At 41.3% G+C, this 26800-nt stretch overlaps 1 protein-coding gene across 1 annotated transcript in view; it reads left to right on the top strand.

Annotated features, from left to right (window-relative positions):
• Positions 1-23740, top strand: part of IGSF5 (immunoglobulin superfamily member 5) — a 29988-nt gene extending 6248 nt beyond the window's left edge. The window contains exons 2-8 of the mRNA XM_075034712.1: positions 1446-1766; positions 2810-3118; positions 8850-8981; positions 9506-9530; positions 12603-12715; positions 14619-14695; positions 23672-23740. Of these exons, the coding sequence (XP_074890813.1) occupies positions 1446-1766; positions 2810-3118; positions 8850-8981; positions 9506-9530; positions 12603-12715; positions 14619-14695; positions 23672-23740 (1046 nt within the window). The remainder of the gene's footprint in view (positions 1-1445; positions 1767-2809; positions 3119-8849; positions 8982-9505; positions 9531-12602; positions 12716-14618; positions 14696-23671) is intronic.
• The last annotated feature ends 3060 nt before the right edge of the window (positions 23741-26800 follow it).

The following is a 26800-nucleotide window of genomic DNA, read 5'->3' as shown; positions in this document are numbered from 1 at the left end:
CCTCGGCGACAGCAGAGCCTGCCGTGGCAGTCCTCTCCTCCTCCACTCCACCCGCAGCCAGCAGGGCTGTGAGTGGCAGTGGCTTAGTAAAGTGACTGGCTTATGAGAGCCTACCATTTTGGGCTCCCCAGAATGGGAAGGACGTTGGTAAGCTGCTCTCTCAAGTCCTGCTCCCTAAGACACCAACCAAATAATCTGGGATGTTCTTACAGTGTGAAGGTTTGACCCTCCTGAAGACTAGGGTATATGATGTTCTCTCTCTGAGCAATGCTTTAAGATTTGCCCACCTTCAAAACGGCACCGTTGCCCCTGGCTGTTTCAGGGACTGAAGTCACAGCTGCTGCTTTGAAAAAGAGGGTGTCTGCCTTCATTCTTCCTTCACTTTCTGCGTGGTAGAAACAAGTGCTTCTGCCTTCCCACACGCAGGGGATCCACCATCTGCCTGGGCAACAGCTGCACCTTCATTCCTCTGAGGGCAATGGGAGGCCCTGGATCTGTTGAGGAGGAAAGGAAAACGAAATGGCTTCCTTAGAAAGGAGCTTTCAGTTCTGGAAAATAGTAGACAAAATTCATACTACCTTTTAAGGAGGAAAAACTTGTGAATAACAGCAGCTTTGGTTTACAGAAAGCCTGAGAAGGTGGATAAGTATGTTTGTGATGCATGCATGAGAAATAAGGGAAGAGGCAGATGAATAGGAGAAGGAGCATAAAAGGACATATGCTGGGGCTGCAAAAAATCAGTGGCAATCTGAGGTATGGAAAAGGGACCAGTTACATACTCCTTTATTTATTTAAAATCTAGAGAACTCATGTACTTTCCTATTTAAAAGTGGAACTTCTTTCTTTCAGCAAAATGATAAGTCAGCTTTTTAGTGAATCACTGAATAGAGACAGGTGATTTTGGAGTGGGAGGAGGAGAGACAAAAAAAGCAAATGCATCTTTAAAGAAAACCATTTAATCTAAGCTGGAGCTGAAAGATTAGATTGTACATCTCCATCTCTGACCTGGTTAAGATCTTTTAAACTATATAAGTATGTACTTAACGTTTGTAATGATTGGCTTGGGGATCCATTATAACAACGTAGCATTTTACCACTGCTTACTGCTGTGGGATTAACATTACTCAGTTGAAATTTCAGTTCACCATATATATCTTTAGCAACTTACTGACAGACATTATAGGAAATGAGACAATTATCTTTTCCTAAAAGTCTCAGGTACTCTGATGACCCTCAGAGGTGAAGTGCCAGCTCAGCTGAATCAACAGCCTTTCCTGACACGTGACTAAGTGCTTAATATTCCAGTGCTCCTAGTGAATAATACTGTTTGAACCAGGGTGCCTGGCTTTTTAGCCTTAAATTGCTGGCAGTAAAAATTAAGTCAAAGGCCTTTGGTGGTGGTGTTGTATACGTATTTACAGACTGTGTTTTTTTCTTCCTTCCAGGTCTTGGCTTTTGTTACTCTATTATAAATGGCCCTGCTAATGCAACAGTCCTTGCTGGTTCAGAAGCCCGGTTTAATTGCACTGTGTCGGTAGGATGGGTAATTCTCATTTGGCTGTCCAATGGAAATCCTGTCCTCACTGTCATCAATTCTCAAGGAGCTGTTGAAACATCAGACCGCTTCACCTCTCAGAATTATACCAGTAGCAATTCATTTACCTCAGAGCTGATCATCCACAACACCCAGCTGAGTGACTCTGGAAAAATTGAATGCAGCATTCAGCAACATAGTGAGAATAGCTTTGCGTTTCTTTCTGTTCAAGGTGCGTATAGCCACCAATAGAAAGCTATTTTATTACACTGCACTTAAAGGAATACTCTGATGAATTGCTCGAATTATCCCTGTGAAGGACTACATGCTCTCATTTACCATCCTTTGCCACCTGTCCTCCTTGTCTTAATTTTACTGTCAAAGCAGGTTTCAGAGTCACATTCAGAGTGCCATTAACAAAGGTTATAACTGCCCTTGTTTTTTCCTTTCCTTCTCTTATTCTTTATTGGAATTTATTAAAGTGCCTGAAGGCTATATCAGGCCCACCAGCATTCAGTCTAAAATTATCTTTTGGCTAGAAACAGTATGGATTACCCCTATGCACATCTTTGTACACAAACCTTCTGCTGTCTTTAGGGCAGATCTCCCTCCTGCTTTCTGACTCAGAAATCAGTCCTTATCCAACTTATTTAAGTTTGATTTAATGGCATGTAGAAGTAAAGCCCTTGAAACACAAGGTGATACTCTTCATATGATTGCTGCTGCAATCTACCATTTCCAAGGAATAAAAAGTTCCTGCATTTCAAGCCCCTGTATATGAGACCTCTTCCTCCTCTCTCAAGCATCAGTAGTGACAGAATGCAGCCAGTAAAGCAAGATCTAACCACCAGACACTAGCCATTTGTCAAAGAGGTGCTTCATGCAAGGAGAACATCTCATCATCTACCCGTAAACATTTCCTGATAAAACCCGAGCATACTTAAAACTTAGAGACAAACACTGTTATTTCATTATGTTGTCCTTCAGCTGGAAATATATCAGGATGGCTAAAAAGTATAATTTCCTGCTTTTTATTGGAAAGTTACCGAAAGCTGAGACTTGTGCTTTAGACATAATGGACAATGTGTCCGTGAAGTTGCAATATCTGCATGTTTATATCATGCATATGGTATATCTGTGTTAATAATGATTGTTTTTGACTTCATATCTCAAGGCATAGCTATTTCTCGGTAGCAGATAAGATTTGAAACTATCAGCAGGAAAGCAATGCAGCCAAATATTCTGAAGGAACAAAACATCTTTTCCCTCCTACAGTTAATGGATCTTTATTCATCAAAAATAGCACCTTAACAGTAAAAGAGAACAAAACAATCGAAATTGTTTGTGAAGCCTTAGGATGGGCTCCAGCTCCAGACATTACCTGGATGACAAATGACTCTTTCATTGATAAGTCAAGGTATGTTACCGAGCACAGTCAAGGATCTAATGGCCTCCACAATGCCCTGAGCATCCTAACTTTGACTCCGACGGACACTGAGATTTTGACTTGTTTAGCTGACATAGGAGCACTCCCTAACCCTCAGAATGCAACTGTAACTGTTATTTTTGTCAACTCTACTCTAGGTAAGTGAATATTTGTTGTACTTTGCCTATACTGTAGTACCTGTACTGTACTGCCCATACTCAGAACTGTGATTTTTGTTTTGTTTTGCTTTTATTTTGAAACGTCTTTTACTTGCAAATGGAAAACTATGATATATGCAAAGGTAATAAAATTAAGACCCAGTAGTCACAATCTGATACATAGGTAGGGTTAAATTCACATCTGTGAGAGGACTGGTACCACAAATGAACCACAAAGTCCAATTTAGGATTGAGCAAGACAAAAAAAAGCAGTACATCTGCCACTGACTCCTACTATGGATTCACTGCTAACAAAACCAGCCTTTCCTCCTTGACCAAGTAAACATCTATTGAATTTAGATCTTATATATCCTTGATTAGACCATGCCTGCCATATTAACATAATTTGTTAGACCTCATTTACTCAAAGCCACACCCTCAGGTGAAATTGTTCTCCATAATATTCAATACCAGTTTTACCACTGACTTGGAAGAAACCCATGGATTTTATTCCCAGTTTCTGCACACAACCCCAAATAGATTCTGTACTAGCACTTCAGGTGCAAATAGAAAGTTCTCCACATGAGCAGTGACCAGATGTGATGCAGCTGTTGTAGTATGGTGGTAACATTCCCAGGGCTGCACTGAGGCTGGCACCTAATTGCAGATGGTAGCATTTATATGTAGGAACTTCTATAGTGTATACCTATCACCAATCTGCTATAAGAAAGTCTTTGTACGTGATATATTCACCCATTACAGAAGAAGAATTAGGTCATCAAGAGAAGCTACATATTCATGGGCCTTATCCCAAAGTCTACTTAGATCACAGACCATTGGGCCTGCTTTCCTCTTCCTGGCATGGTGCCTTTCACATCTTAGAGGAAGGTAAAAAATGTTCAGCAGCAACATATGTGGAGTTCTTCGGATGGTGCATTTAGTTGCTTTTTATTGCCTTTTATTTAAGGAAATTCAAGGTCACTTTAATCCAAGCATGGATGTTGGGCAAATCTCTCAAAAACAGTTAGCAAGACCTTTGATAACCTTAAATATCTTTGCTAAGGTTATCAGCATTTTCTGTAATGCTGCTGGTCTTTGGCCTCACTGACATGCTATGAAAATAAAATTCTGTCATTTAACACATTTACAGTACTAGGATATTCATCAGGAAAGGGTGACTTTATCTGGTCTGTGCTGCCAGTGTGGAACAAAGCAAGTGGGACTATCACTACAGATCTGCCTCACAATCTAACAGAATGCTATGAAAAATGTTTTTCTTTTCCAAACCATAACACAATAAGAGCAAGTAAGAAGAAGTGTCTCCCTGTGGGTTAGCAGTGTTTAATTCAGATGAGGGAGACAATACCAAACCATCTTTAGGAGCATTTCTCTGTTGGGACTAGCCAAATATCTCAACTGTCAGGTAAAGGAGTCTCAAGGCAAACTAAACTTGAAGCACTAGTTGCATGGCAGGGAGCTGAGGTTACTGGGCATTGTGGTTTAACCCCATCTGGCAACTAAGCACCACCCAGCTCCTCGCTCACTCCCCTGGCAGTGGGATGGGGGACACAATTGGAAGAGTAAAAGTGAGAAAACTTGTGGGTTGAGATAAAGACAGGTTAATAGGTAAACCAAAAGCCATGCATGCAAGGAAAGCAAAACAAGGAATTCATTCACCACTTCCCATTGGCAGGCAGGTGTTAAGCCATCCCCAGGAAAGCAGGGCTCTATCATGTGTACTGGTTATTTGGGAAGACAAACACCATCACTCCAAACGTCCCCCCCTTCCTTCTTTTCCCCCAGCTTTATATGCTGAGCATGATGTCCTATGGTCTGGAATATCCCTTGGGTCAGTTGGGGTCAGCTGTCCCAGCTGTGTCCCCTTCCAACTCCTTGTGCCGCCCCAGCTTCCTTGCTGGTGGGGTGGGCTGAGAAGCAGAAAAGGCCTTGACTCTGGGTAAGCACTGCTCAGCAGTAACTAAAACATCCCTGAATTATCATCAACACTGTTTTCAGCACAAATCCAAAACATAGCCCCATACTAGCTACTGTGAAGAAAATTAAGTCTAGCCCAGCCAAAACCAGCACACTGGGTATAGGCACACTGTCTCCTACGGTGACACAGTCCACCCTACAGTGACATCCCTTTTATGAGCCTTATCCTGCGGTACAGGTAATGCATAGATTACATGGAGTTTTTTGCAGTGGGACTATGCATCCCCAGCTGTTTTCTGTACAGAGTAGGGCCTCGAATCTGTGTTTCTTTTTATGATGTGCTGAGCATTGTGAACTTCTATAATCATGCTGACAGCTTCTCTTGGTGAAATGATTCTTCTGTAATGGGTGAACACAGCACATACAAAGACATTCTTATAGTGGATTGATGAGGGGTTTGATATAGAAGCTTCGACATATTAACAACTGAGGAGGTGTAAGTAACTGTGCCTTTTATTTTAAGTATGAGTCATTATTAGCAAGCCTTTTTCAGAGGTACTTGCTTTGTAATGCAGTTGAAAAAGGTCATTTCACCATTCTTAATATGACTTTTTTGTAGTCACATTGATCCTAATTACTGACTAAGCAAAATAGAACTATCCTGAGGAAATTAATAAATTCCCCTGCCTACTCATTTGTAAAGTACAGAGGTATCCACCCTCAGTTTCCATAGCTACTCATTGTAAATCAGAAGAGGAGAAAAACAGATGTCATGAAGCACAGTTAGTGTATAATTAGTGATTGTACAGGACCATCATTCATTTCTCTTTGGAAAAATTTGTCAGGATACGAGAATATGAAGTCTTTAAATTATTAGAATGAAATAAAGATGTGGCATTTATGACAGAGGAAGATATATAATGTATATATCACACTTGAAATCTCAGAGCTTGTCTAACTTTTCTTATACAGATGCAGCCTTAGCTAGCTGGTCTCAGGAAAGAATACGACTAGCTTCAAACATCTAAGGAGTCCTTCCCAAAACTACTGTAATATCTATTTTAGCTTTCACTTGAAAGCTTGTGGAATCAAATTCCTCCATGTTCCTCACAAGCAATACCTGTCCATTCACAAGAACAGCAACCAAAAATCTGAGCCCTCTTCAGCCAGCCATCCCCTGGTCAATGAATGTCCTGGCCTCCTGCACCTCTAGATCAGTCTTAATCTCGGACCTTTCCATACAAGGTGATGCATTTTTATGTCAGTCACTCCTCCTCCAGAGTTACCTCACTTACAGTGGTGTTTGGCTGAGCACCAAATTTGGGAACTCCTATGGAGTTATCCCAGCCGATGCATTCACAGAGCTGTTATTGGGAAATGGGGTCCATGGCAGAGTCCCTTAGCTGGGCCCAAGGTCTCTTTGGCTTCAGTGTTGACTTCATGTCGTCTTTGACCTGCAGAAGACGAAGACAGGGAATCTGCCATAAGCCTGATCCTCCTTTGCTTTTTAAGTTAGCCAGAAAGTTGTCCAAGAAGCAATGTGCAGCTTTTTCTGGTCTCTCATTTCTCCTTGGTCACCAGCATGTGCCAGTGAAAATCCCCTTTTCTGCAGATACTTTGCCCAAGTAAATTTTTGGGCAGCTTTGGGAGGAGCCAGAGGTCTGGATAGCAGTAGAAGATGGGCCCTATAGAATGAGGAAGTGGCTTTGTCCACACTAAGCACCTCATGTAAATCGGTGTGGATTTACTAATGGGGCTAAAAGGGGTTTAATGCCCTCATGCCTCAGTGCCCCTCTGCAACCCTACTTGCATGTTGAGGTGGCAGCTCCTGCATTCATACCTGCTGGTCCCAGCTCCAGTTTCTTTCTGGATCCTCCAAAACTGGGGTGAAACTACAATGCTGAAGTGCCGGGAGTGTTTGTGTTGTATCCTGTTCTTGCTTCAACTCCATAGATTCTGTTTGGGCATGTAACCTGAACCTGACAGGGAGTGAAATACCTTGGTGTGGCAGCCAGCCTGGAGGTATGGGCCAGTGCAGGTGTGTTTAGCTCCTCCCTTCACACTAAGGTTAAGCTTTCCCCTATAGCTAAATAGCTGTCTTCATATTTTAGGCATCTTGAAATCCCTGTGGCATGCTTTATGGAAAAAAATATGATAAAATATAAATATTTGTTGCAGTACTTTTAGATAAAAAAATATTATGAAAAAGTTCATCATCAATTGTAATCACAACTGATTACAGCCTACAGAATTAACTACTAGTTTGCAGGTTACTGAGTGCTTGTTTTCTCTAACAGTCAGAAGAAATTCAAAACATGCCAATTGAGCATTATGATTAGAGAAGACTGGAACAAATTTCTTAATCATAATGACCTGAGCTTTGGAGAATGCAGACTCCTAAAAGAGGTTCAAGCTTCGTAGGAGGCTCTGGTCTTGTATCTTTGCAGTCTGAAACCTCCAAACCCCAAACATATATCCAGGCAAATTTGTAGATAGAAAGGATTTACTTTATTCCCTGCCATAGGCAAACCAGCAGACATTGTGGTTCACACATCAGGGGAATAGCCCTGACACTGTGCAGCTACCAATCACCTACATTGCTGTAGTACCTTTTCCAGAGGCTGTCAGCTAAATGTGGCCATGCAAGTGTTAACTGGGACCTCTAATGAGGAAATGACAATCATAAACCCAGTGTGACAGAATGTGTTTTGTCAAGTTTGGATGTGTCTCACACCTGTAATTTGGATTGGAATCTTGTTTCTAAAGAACTCTCAAAATTATTTGGGGGCTGCTTTTCAAAGGGTAGCCAAATCAGAGGTGCTTCTGAAATATTTGGTCAAAACCAAAGGGCAGGATGATGTGAAAATCAGAACTGACATCTTCCTTGTGCATCCAGCTATGTAAGAAATATGAGGTATTTTTAAAATTCTCGGCACGTGGGAGCTTTGTAGGAAAACTGTTTGGTCATAGCAACCGATTTCAGCAAGGCACTGAATTATCTTTAAATCACCTCATTTAACTCTGTAGATTACAGCAAAGAAAAAGGAGTAAGTTAACGTTGTGAGAATGCTGGTGGAGAAGATGGGTTAGTAGCTGCATATGCCAAAATGGTGCTACTCTTTACAGGTTTTGCTCTTTGCTGCTCTTTAAGTGGATAACGGATGCCCTACCAAGTATGTCCCAAAATCAAAGACCTGCTGAAATCAGTGAAAGAAATCCCAAGATGGAGTTAATCAGAAAATCATATCTACAGGCTCGATCTCCTTCTGTAGTAGTCACCTAAGACCATTGCTGTGGTCTGTGGGGAGAAATGGACATTCTTCAGAGTTGTTCATCTTATCGAAAGGGGCACATACACATTTGGCCAAATGAATTGTAACCCAAAATACCTATGTTCTCTCCACTGACAAGAGCAGCTAGGCAAGATGCTTAATATGTGCAATATAGACATCTAAATTGAATCTTAACGCCTCTCCCAACCCCAAATGTCTCCAAAGGATGCTGGAAGGCCCAGCATATCTATGAAATAAAGTTTAGGTTGGAAGATTGCAACCCTGTGTTTTTCAGAAGAGAAGCGGCAGTGGGAGAAGTTACAATTGCAATAAAGAATTTGCATTTGGAAACATTTTAAATTCTAGGGCACCATCCATAAATACAGAGTCTGTCACTTGGAAAACACAGGATCCTTGCTAAATAATCAACAAGCAGTTAATAACTTCTCACAGAAAAGGTAAATATTCTAAAAAGGGTGTTTTGAGGCTCTGATAGTACAATGTTTCTCCATTTAATTTAACAGAAAATTATTACAGTGAAGAGAGCAGAAGCACATGGGTCATTGTACTTGCAGTCGTGCTTTCACTTGTTGGTATTATTCTTCTGATCATTATTATTGTGGTTGTTGTACGCTGCTGCTGCCTAAAGAAGAAAGGTAAGTGGACCTTCATAACTGGTCTATACATTAAAAAGTATCTTAAGTTAGATATAAATCTCCTAGTTATGTCAGCTCTAGTGTAGAGCAAAGACCTGCAAGCAGAAGTGTGAGCAGACAGATCCTGCTCTTAACCGTGATCTGGTTAAGATGCTCCTTACTTTCATCTTGCTGTTTCCTCTATAAATTGGTTCCAAAGTAATCAGTGACCCACTAGTTTTGCCATTCACATTAACTACAAGGGGGTAGTGTTTTTCAGGAGTATGTTAACTTTGAATGACGTTTAGTTCCTATGCTGAGGTACTTTGTTGAAGCATACCTTCAGTGCTGTGTGCCTAATTTCCAGTTTCTGTGTAAGCTGTTCTACAGGGATATTGCACAGTTTTGTAACAGAGAGATGCCCCTGTGGTAGCTGGAACACAGTGTATGCTCCAAGAGGAGCTCTCTAGTAGGTCACATTTTACTTTCCTGCATTTTAAACACATTCCCTTTTTTATTTCTCTCTCTCTTCCTCCCCCCCGCAGGATCTACGTATCAAAATGAAATAAGGTAAGCTGGATGAGGTACGATAATTTTTCCTTTTAACTGAACACTTCTGGGCTGCTGCAGGATGGTGAGAGGGATGTGCCCGTTCCCATGCCCCATGGCCCAGCACTCCCGGGACGCTTGGGTGCTGCCTTCTGTGTGACCTTGACCATTTCTGTGCACACAGCAGAGGAGGGGGAGGCAGTGCTCAGGGAAGGGGACTGACCTGAGGGGCGAAAAGCGAGGGCCGCAGCTCGCAGCGGGTTGTGGACTCCATTCCCACAATAAACTAGGTGAAAAGAATCAAAACCCTGCCAAGGCTACCTCTCTGATTCAGCCAGCACAGGCATTACAAACTGCAGATAGACTCCTGCTGAAGCTGACGGGCAAAGCAAACCCTTAAAAATTGGCTATAGCCCCCGGAGAAGGCAGGGTCGGTGCCGATTGCCCGCTCCGCCACAGGAGGTCACTGCGAGCCCGGCAGCGCTGCGGGGCTGCCGCGGCGGGGGGGGGACACGTCCCGGACCTTCGGAGAGAGCCTTGCCGCAAGCTAATTGGGATAGATTGGCAGGCAAATTAGACGGCCTCCCCGGCGCTTTTAAGGTTCGTTAGCGTTAGACTGATAAAAATTAAATGAATAAATAAAGCTGCCCCGGTGATGGGTGTCGACACTTAATCAAGTGATTATCTGATGGACTTGAGTACAAAGCTGTTGGTGCATTACTGCATTGAGTTGGAACATCTTAGAAATCATGAGCTAGTGGTTATCAGCCTTAAGATCCTGTTTATCGGCGCCAGTGCGGCTGTGACAGCAACGTCAGTGAGGTTATTTGGAGTTATTTTTTCTAAGCTTCTAGGGAGCATTGTAAATTCATACTCTGCCTACGCTTGTGGGGCTTTTAACTCCCCATCTCTTAATGAGTTTATGAAACGTTACGCCGCGTTGCCTCACACTTCGGTAACACCTAGCTTCATTAAAGGCCTCTTGTGGGGAAATTTTGTGAAGGTCTGTTGACAGATTTCCATTTATAGAGCACTTTATTGATACAAAACAAAATAAGGAAATAGGTAAACACTATTGTGTCCTGAGGAAATGATGCTAATTATGCCATGCCACACCAGTAAAATTCCACGTAATTTCTTAGTTTATGAAGCTAAATTGATCATTTTACCAACTGCAGCTATATTAATAGGGCAGGAGTAAATCAGCAGGGAATAGGAGGCCAAAAGCAGGTACAACTTGCATATAGGTTTTGCTATGAATAAAGTCCTACAAAGCCTTTTTGCTTGGATTCTGACTTGGTTCTGCCAAAAGCCTTCCGCAAAGGTCAACCCTATAAGGCAAAATCAATTGAACACACAGGGAGGCATCTGCCCAGCAGTGAGGACTGGTATGGCCAGGTCCATGTCATTCCCAGGGCCCTACCTCGCTTACACGGGTCTGCACAGTGCGTCCTTTCAGACAACCTGAACAGGTCCAGAATAGGGCAAAACATTACTTTCCCATATGTCTTTGAATCTGGTCTGGGCAAATACAATTCTATCTTCATGACAGAATGTGTGGTTTTTAGATCTGAGTAGTAAAGTTCCTATTTTCCTATTAACTTTAAACATGAGTTGTTGTACTGACTTCATAAATGTTGCTTACACTTAGAAAGTTAAGCAAATGCTTAAGCAAAAACTTAAGCACTGGGATGAGTCCAGGCTCTGTGGCTCAGCTTGGACTTAGAAACTCAGTGTTGACAGTTGTGTAAAGTTTTAGCATGTCTAAACAATGACACTGAAATCACAGGAATTACTTACAATCACTTACAGATTTTTAGGTTAGGTGTTTTTTTTTCTTGGGGGGGAACCTACCTGCAGTAAAAAGAATGATGATTGTCCAGATTTTGGAAGCTGTGTTGTAGTAGTAGCAACGAAGTGGTAAGACCAAAGATATATTGCTTTGCTTCCCACATTTATTTTTAACTTGGCTGGCTATCTTGCTGTACTTCCCACATGCTTTTGTAGCTGCTTTTGATTTGGCTACTACACTGAGTTTGTTGAGATCTAAGGATCAGATAAAATAGACAGTACAGTATCATGTAACACGTTGAGGTGGTATTCCTAAACAATTGCTCTTGTCTTCTAGAACCATGACAGGTTTCTTAGTGGTATCTAACTTGTTTACCTCCTAAAAAAAACATATAGTCATAGCTGGCTTGTCAGATTTACATGTGCATCAATAATGCTCATCTGAAGATCTATGGGCCTGCAAAGTAATTCCCCCTAAACTTATAAAAGTAAATGCAGCAGTTTCCACAAATATTGCTAACCAGGAATATTTCCCCCTTTCCCCACAAATCCCTGGATTGTCATAGTCCTGCCATCAGTTTGTGCTTGCCACACCAGAAACCTAGGCAAAGATGGACCTGGGACTATCCTGGAGAGGAGTCCATGGTAGGAACAAATGAATAGTAGCATCTCTTCTAGCAAAAGAGTTTTGAGTAAAAAGGCAGTCTTTTCTCGCTGTGCAGCTACGCAGGTCACCGTTCTGCAAATTCAGAGATGTGTAACTTTAACAGAGGGATTTCTGTCAACTTCACTCTGGCTACGCTTACTTGTAAAGAAAATTTCAAAATGAAAGATTAACTTTGGAGTGTGCAGACAAATCACTTGGGAGCTAATTGTGGTGATGTGAGATAACATGCTTTGTTTTTGCAATTGGGGGGGGCTCAAATCACAAAAATTATGAGCTGCCATAAGTGACCTAGCTGGTGTTTCATTATTGGGCCACTGAATATCCTGTAATTCAGAAATAAAGATCAAAATTAATTTCCTACAAAACCTATGATCTGGAACAGAGTCTTCACTCTTTGAAGATTGCTCACTTTGTTTTCCTGCTTTCTGATAATGCAGCTGATGGAAACTTTCTAAACAGAATTTCACAGGTAATACTTCTATGGGAAAAGATTTGTACTAGTTAATTACTTGGAAGGTGCAGATATGTTTTACATCTATTTTTTCAGAAGTAAGACATAATTTTTTCTCTGTAGCCTACTACCCAAGAATTCGCATATCATAATGAAGTTCTAATGACAGGCCTTTTTGTTCTAGAAAAGTTTCAGCTGAGAAGAAAAAAGATGGTGATTTGGAAAACAGGCAAAGGCATGGTAGCGAAAATCAAGGATACATTCCAGAGGAACCGTGGAACAAAGAACAAATCCCAAGTGAGTCTAAGCTGGTGAATCAAATATTGTCAAACTGCTTCTAAACATAGGCATTTTGGACAACGTGTCAAGCAATTACATTACAAGATTTCACAATACTTTGTGAAGGACTTGTGCTTGGCCTGAACCTCTTCAGAACATCTTGGATTTTCTAGAGTATGCTCCTTCAAAAGTATTGAGAAAACATCAAAGTTCTTTGCAGTTGAATTTAGTTTTAGTCCTGGGTTTGTTTTTTTTAAATGCTTTGTTCTTCCAAATATTTTCTGGGGCCAGAGGTGGGAGTACTGGATTCCCATACAATAATCAATTTAAGCAATATTTTGCAGTTGGTCTGTAAAAACAAAAAAAATCCACCACCACCACCAGAAAGGAACAACAAAGACAAAGAAAGAAAGAAAGAAAAAAAGGCAGTTAGTGAACTATGATTTTACTGATAAATGACTCAGGCATTATAAATTCTAGTCCTTAAGCACAAAGACTCTTCAAAAGCAAATGTAAATCTCCACCAAATCGTTACCCACCACTTGCATTTATAAGCACATTATTATCAAAACGTTTAATCAAACACTTAATGACATAAAATTATTGTGCAGAGTCTATAATCCAGGCATACATCCTTTTCTCTCTAACAAATTGTGAAGAAATAAGTGCAGTGAAAAGATTTCAAGAGCATGTGTTATTGTAAAATGTAGCAGTTATAAAAAATAAAAGGAAAACCTGGACAAGTTGATTCTACTGGATCCTAGATGGCCTCCTTTCATATTTGTTAGTGTGCTGGGTTGACCTTGGCTGGCCACCAAGTGCTCACCAAGTCGCTCTATCGCTTCCCCTTCTCAACAGGACGGGAAGAAAATAAAATGGAAAAGCTTGTGGGTCAAGATAAGGATGGGGAGATCACTCACCAGTTACTGTTACAGGCAAAGCAGACTCCACTTGGGGAAGATTAATTTAATTTATTGCCAATTAATAACAGAGTAGGATAGTGAGAAAGAAAAACAGAACTAAAAACATCCACCCTCCCCCCCACAAGCAGAGCAGGGGACGGGGAATGGGGGCTGTGGTCAGTCCATAACACATCATCTCTGCCGCTCGTTCCTCTTCACGCTCTTCCCTTGCTCAAGCATGGGTCCTTCCCACAGGCTGCAGTTCTTCAAGAACTGCTTAAGCATGGGTCCTTTCCATGGTATAGTCCTTCAGGAATGGACTGCTCCAGCATGGGTCCCCCATGGAGTCACAAGTCCTGCCAGAAAACCTGCTCCTCCATGGGCTCCTCTCCAGGGAGCCACAGCTCCTGCCAGGAACCTGCTCCAGTGTGGGCTTTCCACAGGCTGTATCTTTTTCCTCAGGGCATATACACCTGCTCCGGCGTGGGGTCCTCCCCGAGCTGCAGGTGGAGATCTGCTCTGCCGTGGACCTCCCTGGGCTGCAGGGGGACAGCCTGCCTCACCATGGTCTTCCCCATGGGCTGCAGGGGAATCTCTGCTCCGGCGCTTGGAGCATCTCCTCCCCCTCCTTTTTCACTGACCTTGATGTCTGCAGGGTTGTTTCTCTCATGTATTCTCACTCTTCTTTCCCAGCTCCTGCTGTGCAGCATTTATTACCCTTTCTTAAATATGTTATCACAGAGGTGCCACCAGTGTCGCTGATGGGCTCACCTTTGGCCAGCAGTAGGACCATCCTGGAGCTGGCTTTGTCCAACATGGGGGCAGCTCCTGGTGTCTTCTCACAGAAGTCACCCCTGCAAGCTTCCCCACCACCACAAAAACCTTGCCATGTTAGCCCAACAAGTTAGCTAGAGTTTGGCTCACAATATTAAATCATATTTAGCTGTATGCCTGAATGGCTTGTGGTTCACGCCATGGTGGACACCGAATAACGGTAATCTTATATATTCTTGTTACAGGAATTTCCTCTCTTCCCCCAATGTCTTCAAAGTTCACTGCCCCTGATGCAGATTTACAGAACAGTTCTGTATCAAAGGTAATTGTAATGCTGTTATCTTGACCTTTTTTTCACACAGTGTGTATCATACTACATCCAAACATAGATTTTGGGTGGAGGTAGACATTTATAAGTCAATTACAGCTGTAACTGGGTAAGTGGAATGTCCCTTCAGCATTCCTGAATGTTTGATTTATAAGCCTAAGTGCCCTGGGTATTAGCCTTGGATTTAGACTGATTTGGGGGAGTGGCGGGGCAGGGGGGAGGTGAGGGAGAAACAACCACTCCTGATATTTGGAAGAAATGTCTAATAAAGCTTTTGTCACATATATTCCCCTCAGCACTCTGCTACATCTTCCTCCCCACCTCCCAGGCTAAAGTTACGAAGTCACAGATTTCCCCTCATAGAATCATAGAATATCTCAAGTTGGAAGGGACCCATAAGGATCACCGAGTCCAACTCCCTGCTCCTTGCAGGACTACCTAAAACTAAACCATATGACTAAGAACATCATCCAGACATTCCTTGAACTCTGACAGGCATTTGTCAGTGTCTGCTCTTTCCTTTCCATTGCTTTTGATATCTTTCCTCCTCCAAATGTCAGCTAGACCTTTCTGCTGGCCATCATGGTGGATAGCCCTGGCTGGGACAGACTTCCCATAGGTAAAGCCAATTGTCTTTTCCTTATTCCTGGGATTAAAAAGTCTCGTCATGTCTCTCCACAAGCCCAATTACTACGATTAATTAATCCTTTCAGCCTTGCCAGCTGGAGTAACTCTGGCTTGGCTTTTGAGAATTTACCTCTGTGAATATTATACATTAAACCATTATAATGTGGAGGTTTGCTTTGCTCTGGGCATGTAATAATTCTGGACAGCTGTTATATAGGTGCCTTTGACAAAGTGGAGGTCTGCAATGATTTTGTTGTTCTTCCCAGTTGCCAGGCTGGAGGAGATGTAAGGTGGAGGCACTGTTGTAGGTGAGGTTTGGGGTTCCTTTGCAAACAAAATCCAGTGCAGATGATACAGTAAATAAATGTGCATTTTCTCTGGATCATTTCTTGATTGTATTTTCCAATTACACTTGCACATTGCAGAAGTTGCTTCAGTCAGGAACTTTACACTGATCTTAGAGACCTTTGGTATCTCAACAGTAAATGACAGAAGGGAAAGCATGCGGCTAACACCCAGTCCACCCTAGAGCTTTGCCTCTTTCCATGTGGCTAACATGTAAAGAAGCAGAGCTCAGTGTTTATTCCTCTACTTGTTCTGTTCTCTGCTGCCTCCGTTCTGAAGGGTGGTGCTGGGCTCTCTTAGCTTTTAGCACAACAGCAACATGGATCTTAATTTATGCCATATATTTGTAAAATACATTTAGCACCTCCATGATGGTTTTTGCCAATATTCTCTTGGGAATGTGGCAGTGACGTGGTACCAAGTTCCCTCCTCAACACAGTGATAACTCATTTATTTTTGAAAAGCTGTTTCAACATGTACAATGCAGAAATCTGTCTTGGGATGACATTGCATATAAATCATAGCAGAGTGTGTCTAGTTCTTTTGGCGCACAGTGTAATTTAGGAAGTACTCAATCAAGGATTAAAACAATGATCAAAACAATAACAGTAAAAATAATAGCAATGATACTGATGTATTTGTGGCTGGTAGTTATTATGTTTGACATTAACTACTTGTCAAACAAAATACTATTAAAGTAAAGTTGAAAAGCATGTACAAAACAGCTGAGGGTTCAGTGTGAATCTATAACCCTGAGCAACAGTTTCAGACAGTGTTCAATACACTTATGAACAGGATTATGAGGCACTGGTTATGTTTACATGCGCAAGGCATGAGGCACGTTACGGTCTGCTCTGAGAAGCAAAGGAGCTTGTGCTGAGGACCTTGTATCCACCCTATTCACATTTCAAGGGGAGGCAGTAACCACAGTTAGCTGTAGCCACTTCCTAGTGACTGGGTGCTCATTAATGGTTGATATGCACTGGTTGTGCACTGGGGTGCTGTTAAGCCATTTGGTGTCATCTGAAAGGTATCCAGTTTGGGTGCTCTCAGACAGCTCCACAGTGAGAATGATAGTGTTGTGAGTGGGGACCATCAGGAGACTGGATTCACAAGCGTTGGATTCATGATCCCGATTCAAACAAACACAAATGCGGGTGCAGCCCTCCATGTCAAATGCTAGATTAGATGGTCTAGGAGGTCCCTTGCAGCCCAGTGGCTAAGGAAACGTTTAAATCCCTCACAGGCACACAGCATAAAGTTGAACTGTTTCTGTTAAACCAGTTGTCCCTGGACAATATTTGGTACAAGTCTGTTATGGTGGCTTCCAGCTGCATCAGTAAACGCACACACATTTTTGAAAAATATCAAGAGATAATCTAGAGGTGGAAATTATTTATAACTGTTTTCCATATGTTGGAGGAATATTTAGCAATCTAAAAATGATTTGTGAGGACAAACTCTTTCTCAGTTTGAACAGGTCTTCTCAGTATATTGTGATGGTCCCATCTTGTATAAGCAGGAGCTGATAAAGATTGATGAAGGTTTACCTTAAATTGTGGATTTGCAGTCTGTGATTTAAGTTATGGCATTACATACAAACATAGTGAAACATTTCCCAGACAAAAAAAGGTTTTTCTTTTATATCCGTAACCTTCCCTGTTAACTACATAATAGAGGTTTTCTGACAAAAAGTGTTACTGGATGCATTCTGATAAAGTTCAGTCACCACTGTTGCCCATATATTGCATAATAAACATTGTAGTGCTCTTTAATTGTATTTCTTGTCAAGTAGGAGAAATCATATGGCAAGCCATTTAACTGTTTGCTGATTAGTGCTGAATCAAACCATTTCTTCAGAAACCACCTGCCTTCCTGCCATTGCATTTTCTAAGCACAGAAAGTTGCATTTCTCATTTGGCTTTCCCTGCCTGGATACTGGAAACATTCCCAAAGGTTTTTAATCTTTACTCTTCTGGACTTTCTAATGAGAAATAGGGGCTAAAAACCCAGGAGGAATAGAAGTTATCCAGAGAATTTTTTCCATAGTGAAGGAGGTCATAAAGGGGTGAACTCCAGCAAATTGCCTCTCTCTCCCTGGGTAATCAAGAAAAATGAGCAAACGTCCTTGCAGTACTTCTATGGAGGTCAGGAAGAAGGAGTGAAGAACCTAAGTCCTCCCTCAGGAGCCGGGTGGGGAAGGAACGAGGAGCCCATCTGCTGATGGAAAGAGTCACAGAGACTGAAGACCTGAAGCCTTGTCTCTCTACCTCTGCAAGGTGAAAGAAGTTAAGATTTCTGTGATTGGCTTCCTTGTCACCTTATGGGAGCAGGATTAATCACAGCAACAAGGCTAGAAAATAGGTCCATATGGGCAAAGTTTAAACAGAGAGTTTTAAAATTAAAAGAAGCTCATGGATGTGGTGACAAGATGAAAAGCAGGGCAATCGCAGTGAATGAAGATTTTTCAAGTTAGCATTTTGACTAGACAGAGGTGGTTGTACCTGCTGCACAGCCCATTCCTCCCACTCCCAGGAGAAAACTGGATGGAAAGTTTCAGCACAGGCCAGAGGCATTAGGCAGTCTCCCTGCATCTCTGAGGGTATCAGCTTCAAATTTGATCGCTTCTGTTCCATATGTAAAAAGTTACAACTTTAAATTATTTGAGAGATTAAGGGAGACTTTGTATCACAGGTTTTGTTTCCTCAGAAGTCCTTGCACATGGACCCAACCAGATACAAAGTCTGAAATACCTGGTGGGTCTCATTGTAAAAGGTGACAACAGAAAAATCACTGAGGTCAGCTATTGTCCATTGAAACTCTTTGAATCAGAAAGTAATGCAAAATGTTCACAGAAGATAAATGTTGCCCAGCAATTGCACTGATCAATTCACAGCATGAACAAAAGATTTGGCAAATCATCTTAGGGAAAAGTAATACCACAGCGAAGAAGAAGGGGAAAAAAAAGGTGTGCAAGACATTTAAAAAATGATGAATATTGAACTAAATTATTGAGCTGAGGAAAAAATTACCAGCCGCTGGTAGAGGAGGCCAGGAGCATCAGTCAGGGGTGCTGGAAGGTCTTCATTCTGATTACATTAGCCAAGAAAAGGTCAAATGGAGAGTAGAATTAGAGGCTTCTGTTTAATTGCATATTTTGTAACTGTCAGCGATGGGAGGAGAGTCATTCTTGCTCCTAGTCCAAGGGCTGAGCTGCAGGCCAAAGGGGTGTTAGGGACCAAGGTCCCATCTGAGGGGCTGTTTCTCATGCCCTGACCCATTGCACAGAGCTCCTTCCAAAACCCAAGTGCAATCAGCCCTTACCTTGGCTCCAGCAGATTTTGGGGCAGTCCCACAGATGATTTTGGCTTGAACAAGGGCCATAGGGCCAGTTCTACCAGGTCCTGAGTGCCACCTCCAAGGAACTGCATTTTTTCAAGTCCCACTGGTACAAAAGGAGCTCTAAGGACTCAGCATCCTGCAGGACTGGACAGTCTCCTACACAAGCCTCATAATTAGTCCATTTAATATTCCATAAATGTCTCTATGATAAATCAGAAGACCATTTCATAAGAGGGAGTGAGTGCTCATTTATAGTGGGCCAGATTCCTCTCTGGTGTAATTCAGCTGACTTCAGCACAGCTACAGTATGCTTGTGCTTGCCACCACAGCCACACTCTTCCTCTCCAATCCAGAGTGAGTCATGGCTCCGTTAATGGGGAAGGATCTATTTTTCTTCTTAACTACTCCAAATGACACTCTATAAACTGGAAATATTATTTAGTTGTGGTTGTGGTTTTATACTGGGAAGGAAATGAATGATGAATTGTAGCTCCATTTATTGCACTGTATATAACTGCTCTGACTGAGGATTGTTTGAAAAGAAAAATTAAGCTATCAAAATCAAATTAAAAGGTCAATAAAATAGAAATATAAACCAATGACAGAAAATAATTTTACCCCTACTGATGAAATGTGCTATAGAGTATGTCATGTTATGATATTCATTGGTCAGCATATCTTGATTAAGAGAGTAATAAATATTGATGATACAGATATAGAAAAGGCAGGTGCAGTTTATAGTGTAATTTCCCCAAGCGTCTGTGGAAGAAGGGGAGAAGTGAAATTATGTGGGTGGGATTAACTCACAAAGAAATGAGAAGGAATTTCCAGGCTGTATGTCTATTGATGGACAGGGAAATGTGCTGAGTGCACGACAAGTTGATGGAACTGGTTTGCTATTTGAAGCAATAGTGTATCTGAATTATTTTGAGGGTATCCAGAACTTTGGGATGGGTGTTTTCCTGTAAATGAAGTTAATTTGCAATAAGAATTAAAAACTGAGGGCAGGGGGAAAAGTAACCTTTAGAAACAGAAAGCTGTGCTTCCCTGATTTTTTGTTCTAACAGTTAGCCAAATGTGTGATGCACACAGACACATTTGGAAGTACTCCTACCACATTAATTTCAGCAATTTGTTCTAATGCAGTTAGACTTGGGTTTTTTTGGCTGGCTAATAGCAGGCAAAGCCTTCAGTTTATCACACATTTCCACAGCACCAGTGTCTGAGGAGCCGCCATCTGTCAAATCAATTTAAAGATCAGAGCCCTGTTTCATAATGCCAGATGTGTGTTCATCATTCATATCACTGATGTCATATGGGTTGCAGAAATGACTACAACATGCTTGTAATAGCAAAGTCCTTCTTTCATTGACTGAAGATTGGTATTCAAAACATCACTGAAGGATTTAACCCTGAAATCAGCTGATACACACACTCATTTTGCCTGCTGATTCATCCATGTATTGCTAGCTCTCTTTTTGTCTGGCTGAAGAGCTGGGAGAGATGGGAAGGTTTGGGCATCTCTTTCCCCAACCAAACCAACAAACTATGCAAGGCTTTTCCCAGTATAATGTTCTCTTTATAGTAATCCCTATAAAAAGGCATCCAGGGCAGATAAGTCAACAGGCAGGCTTTGAAACATGTGACTGTCAAATATCTATGGTTAACTGGATGCCACGCTGACAGTACAAAGAGATTTCAAACTATGTAAAAGAAATGCTGACGATATTGCATCCTTACTGATAGAGGGGACTTACAAACTCACTCCTGTAATGCTGGGCTGTGCAGTGAACCACTAGAGCTGTCTTTTTTCCCTTCGATGTGTAGGATGTAATGAATGATGAAACCGTTTTTTCTCAGACTAGGACTGACAGGACTAGTAGAGCACTGAATTAATCTGAAGAAGAAACAACTCTGAAATCAAACCAAGCAGAGGCTTTAGCAGCTGTAGGCTATCAGGGTCTAAATATGAAATGGTTGTTGTGGTCCTACTCCTCTGCATTTTGTATTTGTAATGTGTTGTATGAGTTCTTCCACAGAATCAGAAAATGAGTTTTAGGTCACTGACCAGCAGCCAGCAGCCTCCATTTCAGTGAAGTTATATCCAGGGAACTGCAACATTAGTGAGGCTGTGCTACTTCAGAGAAAGCTCCACAGAAAATGGGCCAGTACACAGTGTGAGTTGATTGAAATTCATGAAATTATTCATTAATTGATATCAGAGCACAGTGAGAGTAAAATACAAGTAACCCAGGACATTTGCTCTAAAGCAAATGACTATGAAGGATGCAGCTGGGCAGAGGCGAGCCATCATGGGCACAGTCCCCACCCCAGGACCAAACTTGCTGCTCAGTTCCTCCTTTGATGGGGAGGAGAAATGGCATGACAAGACAGGGGCTGGATGGCTCATGCTCACAGATGAGGTTTTTAAAGCAAAAGAGGCATGCTTGGGTTACATTTTCCCCAGTGCTGTCATGGAAGAATCCAGCTCGTGCAAGTCCTCTGACTCCCTCCTATTCAAAATCACATGCAAACCAAAATCTTCTGTACTATTGCCAACTAATGGCCATAAAACCTGCCCCTCTCAAACAACATTACTTGATGAACTTTCTGATTAATATCTTTTTTCCTTTAGTAAATCTAGGTGTAATACAGTATTTTTGTGCAACACATTCTGGGAAATATTCCCACTCCAGTATTTTGCTAAACATGGCATTCAAATAAAGACGTATTTCAGGAAGTTTCAGAGACAGTGTTCAATGAGGTGCTTTTGGACCCCCTCTGAAGTTTTCTGGTTATTCAGTATGCTAACTAGTTCAGTATACTTTATATTCAAAGGACGGTCCACAGTATCTGGGAATACTTGCTTTCCACAAACATAACATTTGCCTTCAGCTTTTTTCAGATTTTTTTTTTCCATTCTACTTGTAAATTTGTTATTTTGGGGGGGGAGCAGTAGTAGAGAGCTTCTCAAAACTCCTATTTTCTCAAAACTAGTGAGAAGGCCTGCCGTAACAGACCTGTAATTGATCAATCAGGAAATATCTAATAACTGTTCTGCCACAAATGGAGCAAATCTCATCTATATTAATCTCTAGGCTAACACAGACCAGAGGAAACTTCTGATGTGCTCTAGAAATGAATGAGTGATGTCTCTGTTGAGCACCAGTAAAGGTCTTTGGGCTGAACTGCAAGGAATTAAGTGCAGCAGAGAGATCTTGGAAAAGGTCTCTTAAGCAGAGACAGGCAATCCTGTTACTTCCCAGAGCACCTCTCCTCTCTGCAGAAATAAACAGTAAAGAAGGTTAAATTTAGAAAACAGTGATATGTTCTAGCAACAAAAAAAAAAGGGGGGGGGGGCACAGGAAGAGAGTTGTGTGTAAAACAGAAGGCAGCTGTATTGTGAAATGTTTCTAGGATAGTTATATTTATCCCATGGTTTTCCTTGAGGTGCTGGGACTCATTAAATACCAGAGACATGTTGTCCACATTTGTTATCTAACATTTTCTTCTATGGCTTACTCAATAATGTATATGTACCAAATGCATTATTTAAGATGTTTAATACTGGAAGAATACCAAGGCAATACAGACTGTACATGACTAATGTTCCAGAAACAAACCACAAGAAGATTGGTCCATGGTAGGAACCAGCTTTGGCTTGATAAAAAATTCTACTGGGAAGAACAGCGACATTTCCATTAATTTCCAAGGGCTTGAGACCCTGTGGCGGGGAATTTGCAAGGAACAGTAGCCACCAGATAGCATCTACCTGGAGGTAGATAAAACCAACACAGGGGCTGGCTGCAGCAAACCATTCAACTGTAGTGTTTCATTTAGGAAGCTCTGTGAAGATGCATGTTTATAACTTCAGAAGAAATTTTCATTCCTTAGAGCTACTTTGTAATTATCTATGTGAGGTCTCACCACCATATGTAAATATCCAAAGTGTATGTTTCTTGGATGCATTTGAGAATGAATTTTTCTTTGTCTTCTCCTCTGCAATGATATTTTGTAAAAGTGTGTAAGTAATTAGGACTGGAAATCCACTGCACTGATTTCAAACGAGGATAGAGTTTTCAAAACTGCTGTGCATTTGCCCTGCACTGATCCCACTGGGGTCAGTTTGAAAACAGGCTGCAGTCGGTGGAAGTGCAATCATGCCAGTCATGGGAACTTTAAAAAAAAGGCTATTTTGAATAAACACTGAGATGTTGAGAGTGGTCTTTCAGATACATGGAATACCGGCATGCTTATTGTAGTAATTTCTAATGTATTTGGAAAACAGTGTCAGATGTTAAGTTTTTCTTACAGCTTAACAGGTAGTTTCTTTAAGAGAACCAGAGGAGGAACGCCCAACATCGTGTTTTGCTTAAAAGAATACAGACTGCAGAGTCCACAAGAAGTTCTCAGGTAGCATAAGACCAGTTAATGAATTCCCAGAACTGCCATCAGTGTGTTGGATGTGAAGGTTTTTTTTGTTCTGCTGTTCATCCTTTCCCTTGTATTTAGATTTTGAGTGGGTTGCTGATGATAGATTTCATTTTGGTATGATGCTTTGGGGTGAGGGTTTGGCAGGTAAATTCCTGAGGACCTTTGCGGGACTGCTTTTCTAGGATTTCTTTTAGTTCTATAACTGCTTTTACTCTCCCATAGGTGCGACCTCAAAGACGTACTGATTATCTGATCAGCCCAAAGAAAATTAGAAACGTGACACTTGTTTAGGATGTACTTCTCCAGGAAATTTCTCTATCAGTTGCATTTTGCACATTTGGATGGCGTCCTGCAACACAGAAAGGTTAACACCAGTTCTCTCAGTTTAAGCTATAAGTTATTTTTCTTTTTTTCCTCTTGTAATGAAATAAAATTGCAACCTTTACAATGTAGCATATGATATCTCAGCAAAATAACAGACATAAATGACAGCCTTAACTTGAGAGACAATGAATCTGATGTGACTTTACAAGAACAAGAATCCATGCTTTGGATCCCAAGGGAATCAGCAAAACTCCTATCAGACAGAAATGTTAGGTTATCCACAGCAAGATTAGGGACTGGAACTGCAAGAGATATATTAGTTCAGAAGAACTGGTTAATAATAATAATAATAATAATAATAATGTTTAATACAATATCTACTGCTTTTTTAATGTACTTTATGTACAGCTGATCATCTTGGGCTTATAGATCAACAACATATTTTAATTTCTGCTGTGTAATAAAACTAAGGGAAGTTTTCATGAGGGCTGTTTCAAAATTTCTAACAAAACTAATTAATTAATTTGTTTCATTTCAATACATTTTTTTGTTAAAGCTATTTGTATTAAATCTGATGTTCCAGTTTTAAATAAAAAACAATCACCTGCGTGCCAAAAAATCCTATTTTGATTGAAATGCAAAAATCTTAAGCTGAAAAATGTGGATTTGAAACTCCTGACATTTAGAGTTGTTGCTTGAATGCTTTATGTCTCTGTTCTACTTGTGGGCCATGTTTGGCAGTCAAATGACTTGGGTCACAGCATAGGGTGGCTGCTGGTATTCATGCTGAGCCCTGTCATTTCATCAGGGATAGAGCTGATAATGACCATGGGAAATGCACTTTGGGTAGGCAACCTTGTCAGTAGAGCAGATCTGGCATATGGACCCTGTGTGTACATTCCCAATCTAAAAATTATGATTTCTAGCTGAAATGTTTTGTCTGAAGTTTTGTATTTCATAATAAAAAGTTCAAGCTTATTAGTTTTTTACGAAAAGGCAAACTTCATCCAGAAAAAACAAGTTATTTTCAGTGTACTTATCTCTCTACCCACTCAAAGCATTCTGAATTATTCAGTGTTTTGCATGTTAATCTTTTGTATGAACCAATGCAGGTGCTCTTTAAGTGCTGAAAAAAGCCACCACATAGAATTACTTAGAGTGATAATCTGTGCAACAAAAATAAGAAATTTGAAACCTGATCTCAGGAAAAAGTTGTTTCGCATGTTTAGCATATGGCATCTCATTAAATTGTGACAGATTTTTGCACTGCTAGTTGTATTTTCAGTCAGTCTGTCGGAACAAGTGCTGAGACCAATTCACGGTCTGCCATGTGCCATTGTATACAAAGCTGTTTCAAATTCTGACCATCTTTCTGTCTTGTTTGGTTAAGGAAGAGCTTTGAAATGCATTCCCATCGAATGCAATTGTACCAACAGCATGGTACATAAATAGCTATAGTGCTATACAGAGAAAATGTAAGCAATTTACATTGTGGAATAGCTGGGTTTTTTCCTCGAAATAACCATGTGCTGAGAGAAATATCTTCCTTATTCTGATACAAGTATTGCTATTGCTGACATCTCCTGGCTGCTACTGTAGCTTAAAGCAACCTAAACACAAGGAAAAATCCTCTTTATTAGAGGAATGTCCACTGCATGGGAGAGATAGGCGCAGGGTAACACCAGCCTGTGAGTCGGGTATAAAAACCACGGACCTTTGGCTTTCTGTGCACGTGCATGGTTAGCAAGCCTTCTGGTTGCCAGAAAAGTAGTCCTGCAGTACAAAAATGAAAACTGCATGGAGGCAGTAGTTTCCCAGCAAAAAAAGTTGATTTGTTAGAATGTATTTTGAAAAGGAATCTAACTATACTGTGTTGTTTATCTCAAAGCCCTTGATTTCAAGCTTAGTTTTGATATTATTTGGTATCATACTAAAGCAGCCAACCTAGAACTGAAGAAAACCTTTTCTCCAATTAATCTATATCCTTCCACATTAATCAAAAACATTGTTGTGCTGAGGCCATGGGCAAGAGGACACATGCTCTGAGCCAAAAGACAGATTCCTGTGTCAGCAATCTGGTGCCTTCCATGCTGGGGAGTCCTCACTGAGATTTCCACGTGATGCTACCTGGTGCTCGAGGCTCTTCAGAGGACACCAGCAGTGCTTCCCAAATTGGTTTTTGGGCTGTGCCTGGACAAGAGCACCTCCCAGCACTCCTGCTGAATGAACGGGCTGATGTGAGACCCCTAATCCGGGAAGGGTGTGGGAGCCCCCCTTTCCTGCTGACAGCTCCAGGCTGTTGCAGTCAGACAACAGGGGAGCGCAGCCAGGTCACCCTCCAGCTGTGCATCTTGCCTGGGAGCTGGAAAGTGCTCCAGCGTGACACGCTTACCCTGGGGGACCCCTTGCCGGCAGACGATTGCCAGCGGACAACACACAGCAGCAGTAGGAATTACACCCCACTGACTGCACATCCTACTGGCTCCAACAAACAAAAGGGTTTTCACACAAATGGGTGCCACAACCATGGAAACGTGCACATTAACCAGAGTCTGGAGCTATTTTCCTTCCTGCCAGCTACAAGAATGCATCCCACACAGCTATAGTATACTCTTAACAGCATTAGCAAAAGGTTAAAAATTCTTATGGTGTCCTTGAAATTTATAGTTAAGGGCATTTTTAAGCTTCCAGATTTGTTTTCTTCAGGTATGTTATACAGCCTGTATATCATTTCCAGTACTAGCTGTTACTTACGTTTGCACATAGAGCTCCACAAACAACAATACATAAAATACAGAGACAATTTTTAGCACACAGGGAATATAAAATATGCAGGCACTTTCAGAAGACACAGCATACTAAAAATATTGAATTTCAGGCACTTTATGGAGACACCAATCTTTTGTACACATCCATATTGATTTATAATTATGACTTGAGGGACATTCTAGTAATCTAGAAGTATCTAGCTTCTTGCTACTCCCAGACTGTGCACAGTCTGACAGTATAAAACCCTTCCATGTTTCT

The sequence above is a fragment of the Buteo buteo genome, chromosome 8 (genome assembly GCF_964188355.1).
Source record: "Buteo buteo chromosome 8, bButBut1.hap1.1, whole genome shotgun sequence".
In the NCBI taxonomy this organism is placed as follows: domain Eukaryota; kingdom Metazoa; phylum Chordata; class Aves; order Accipitriformes; family Accipitridae; genus Buteo; species Buteo buteo.
The sequence above is the reverse complement of the archived record's forward strand: the minus strand, read 5'-3'. Positions and strand labels throughout refer to the sequence as shown.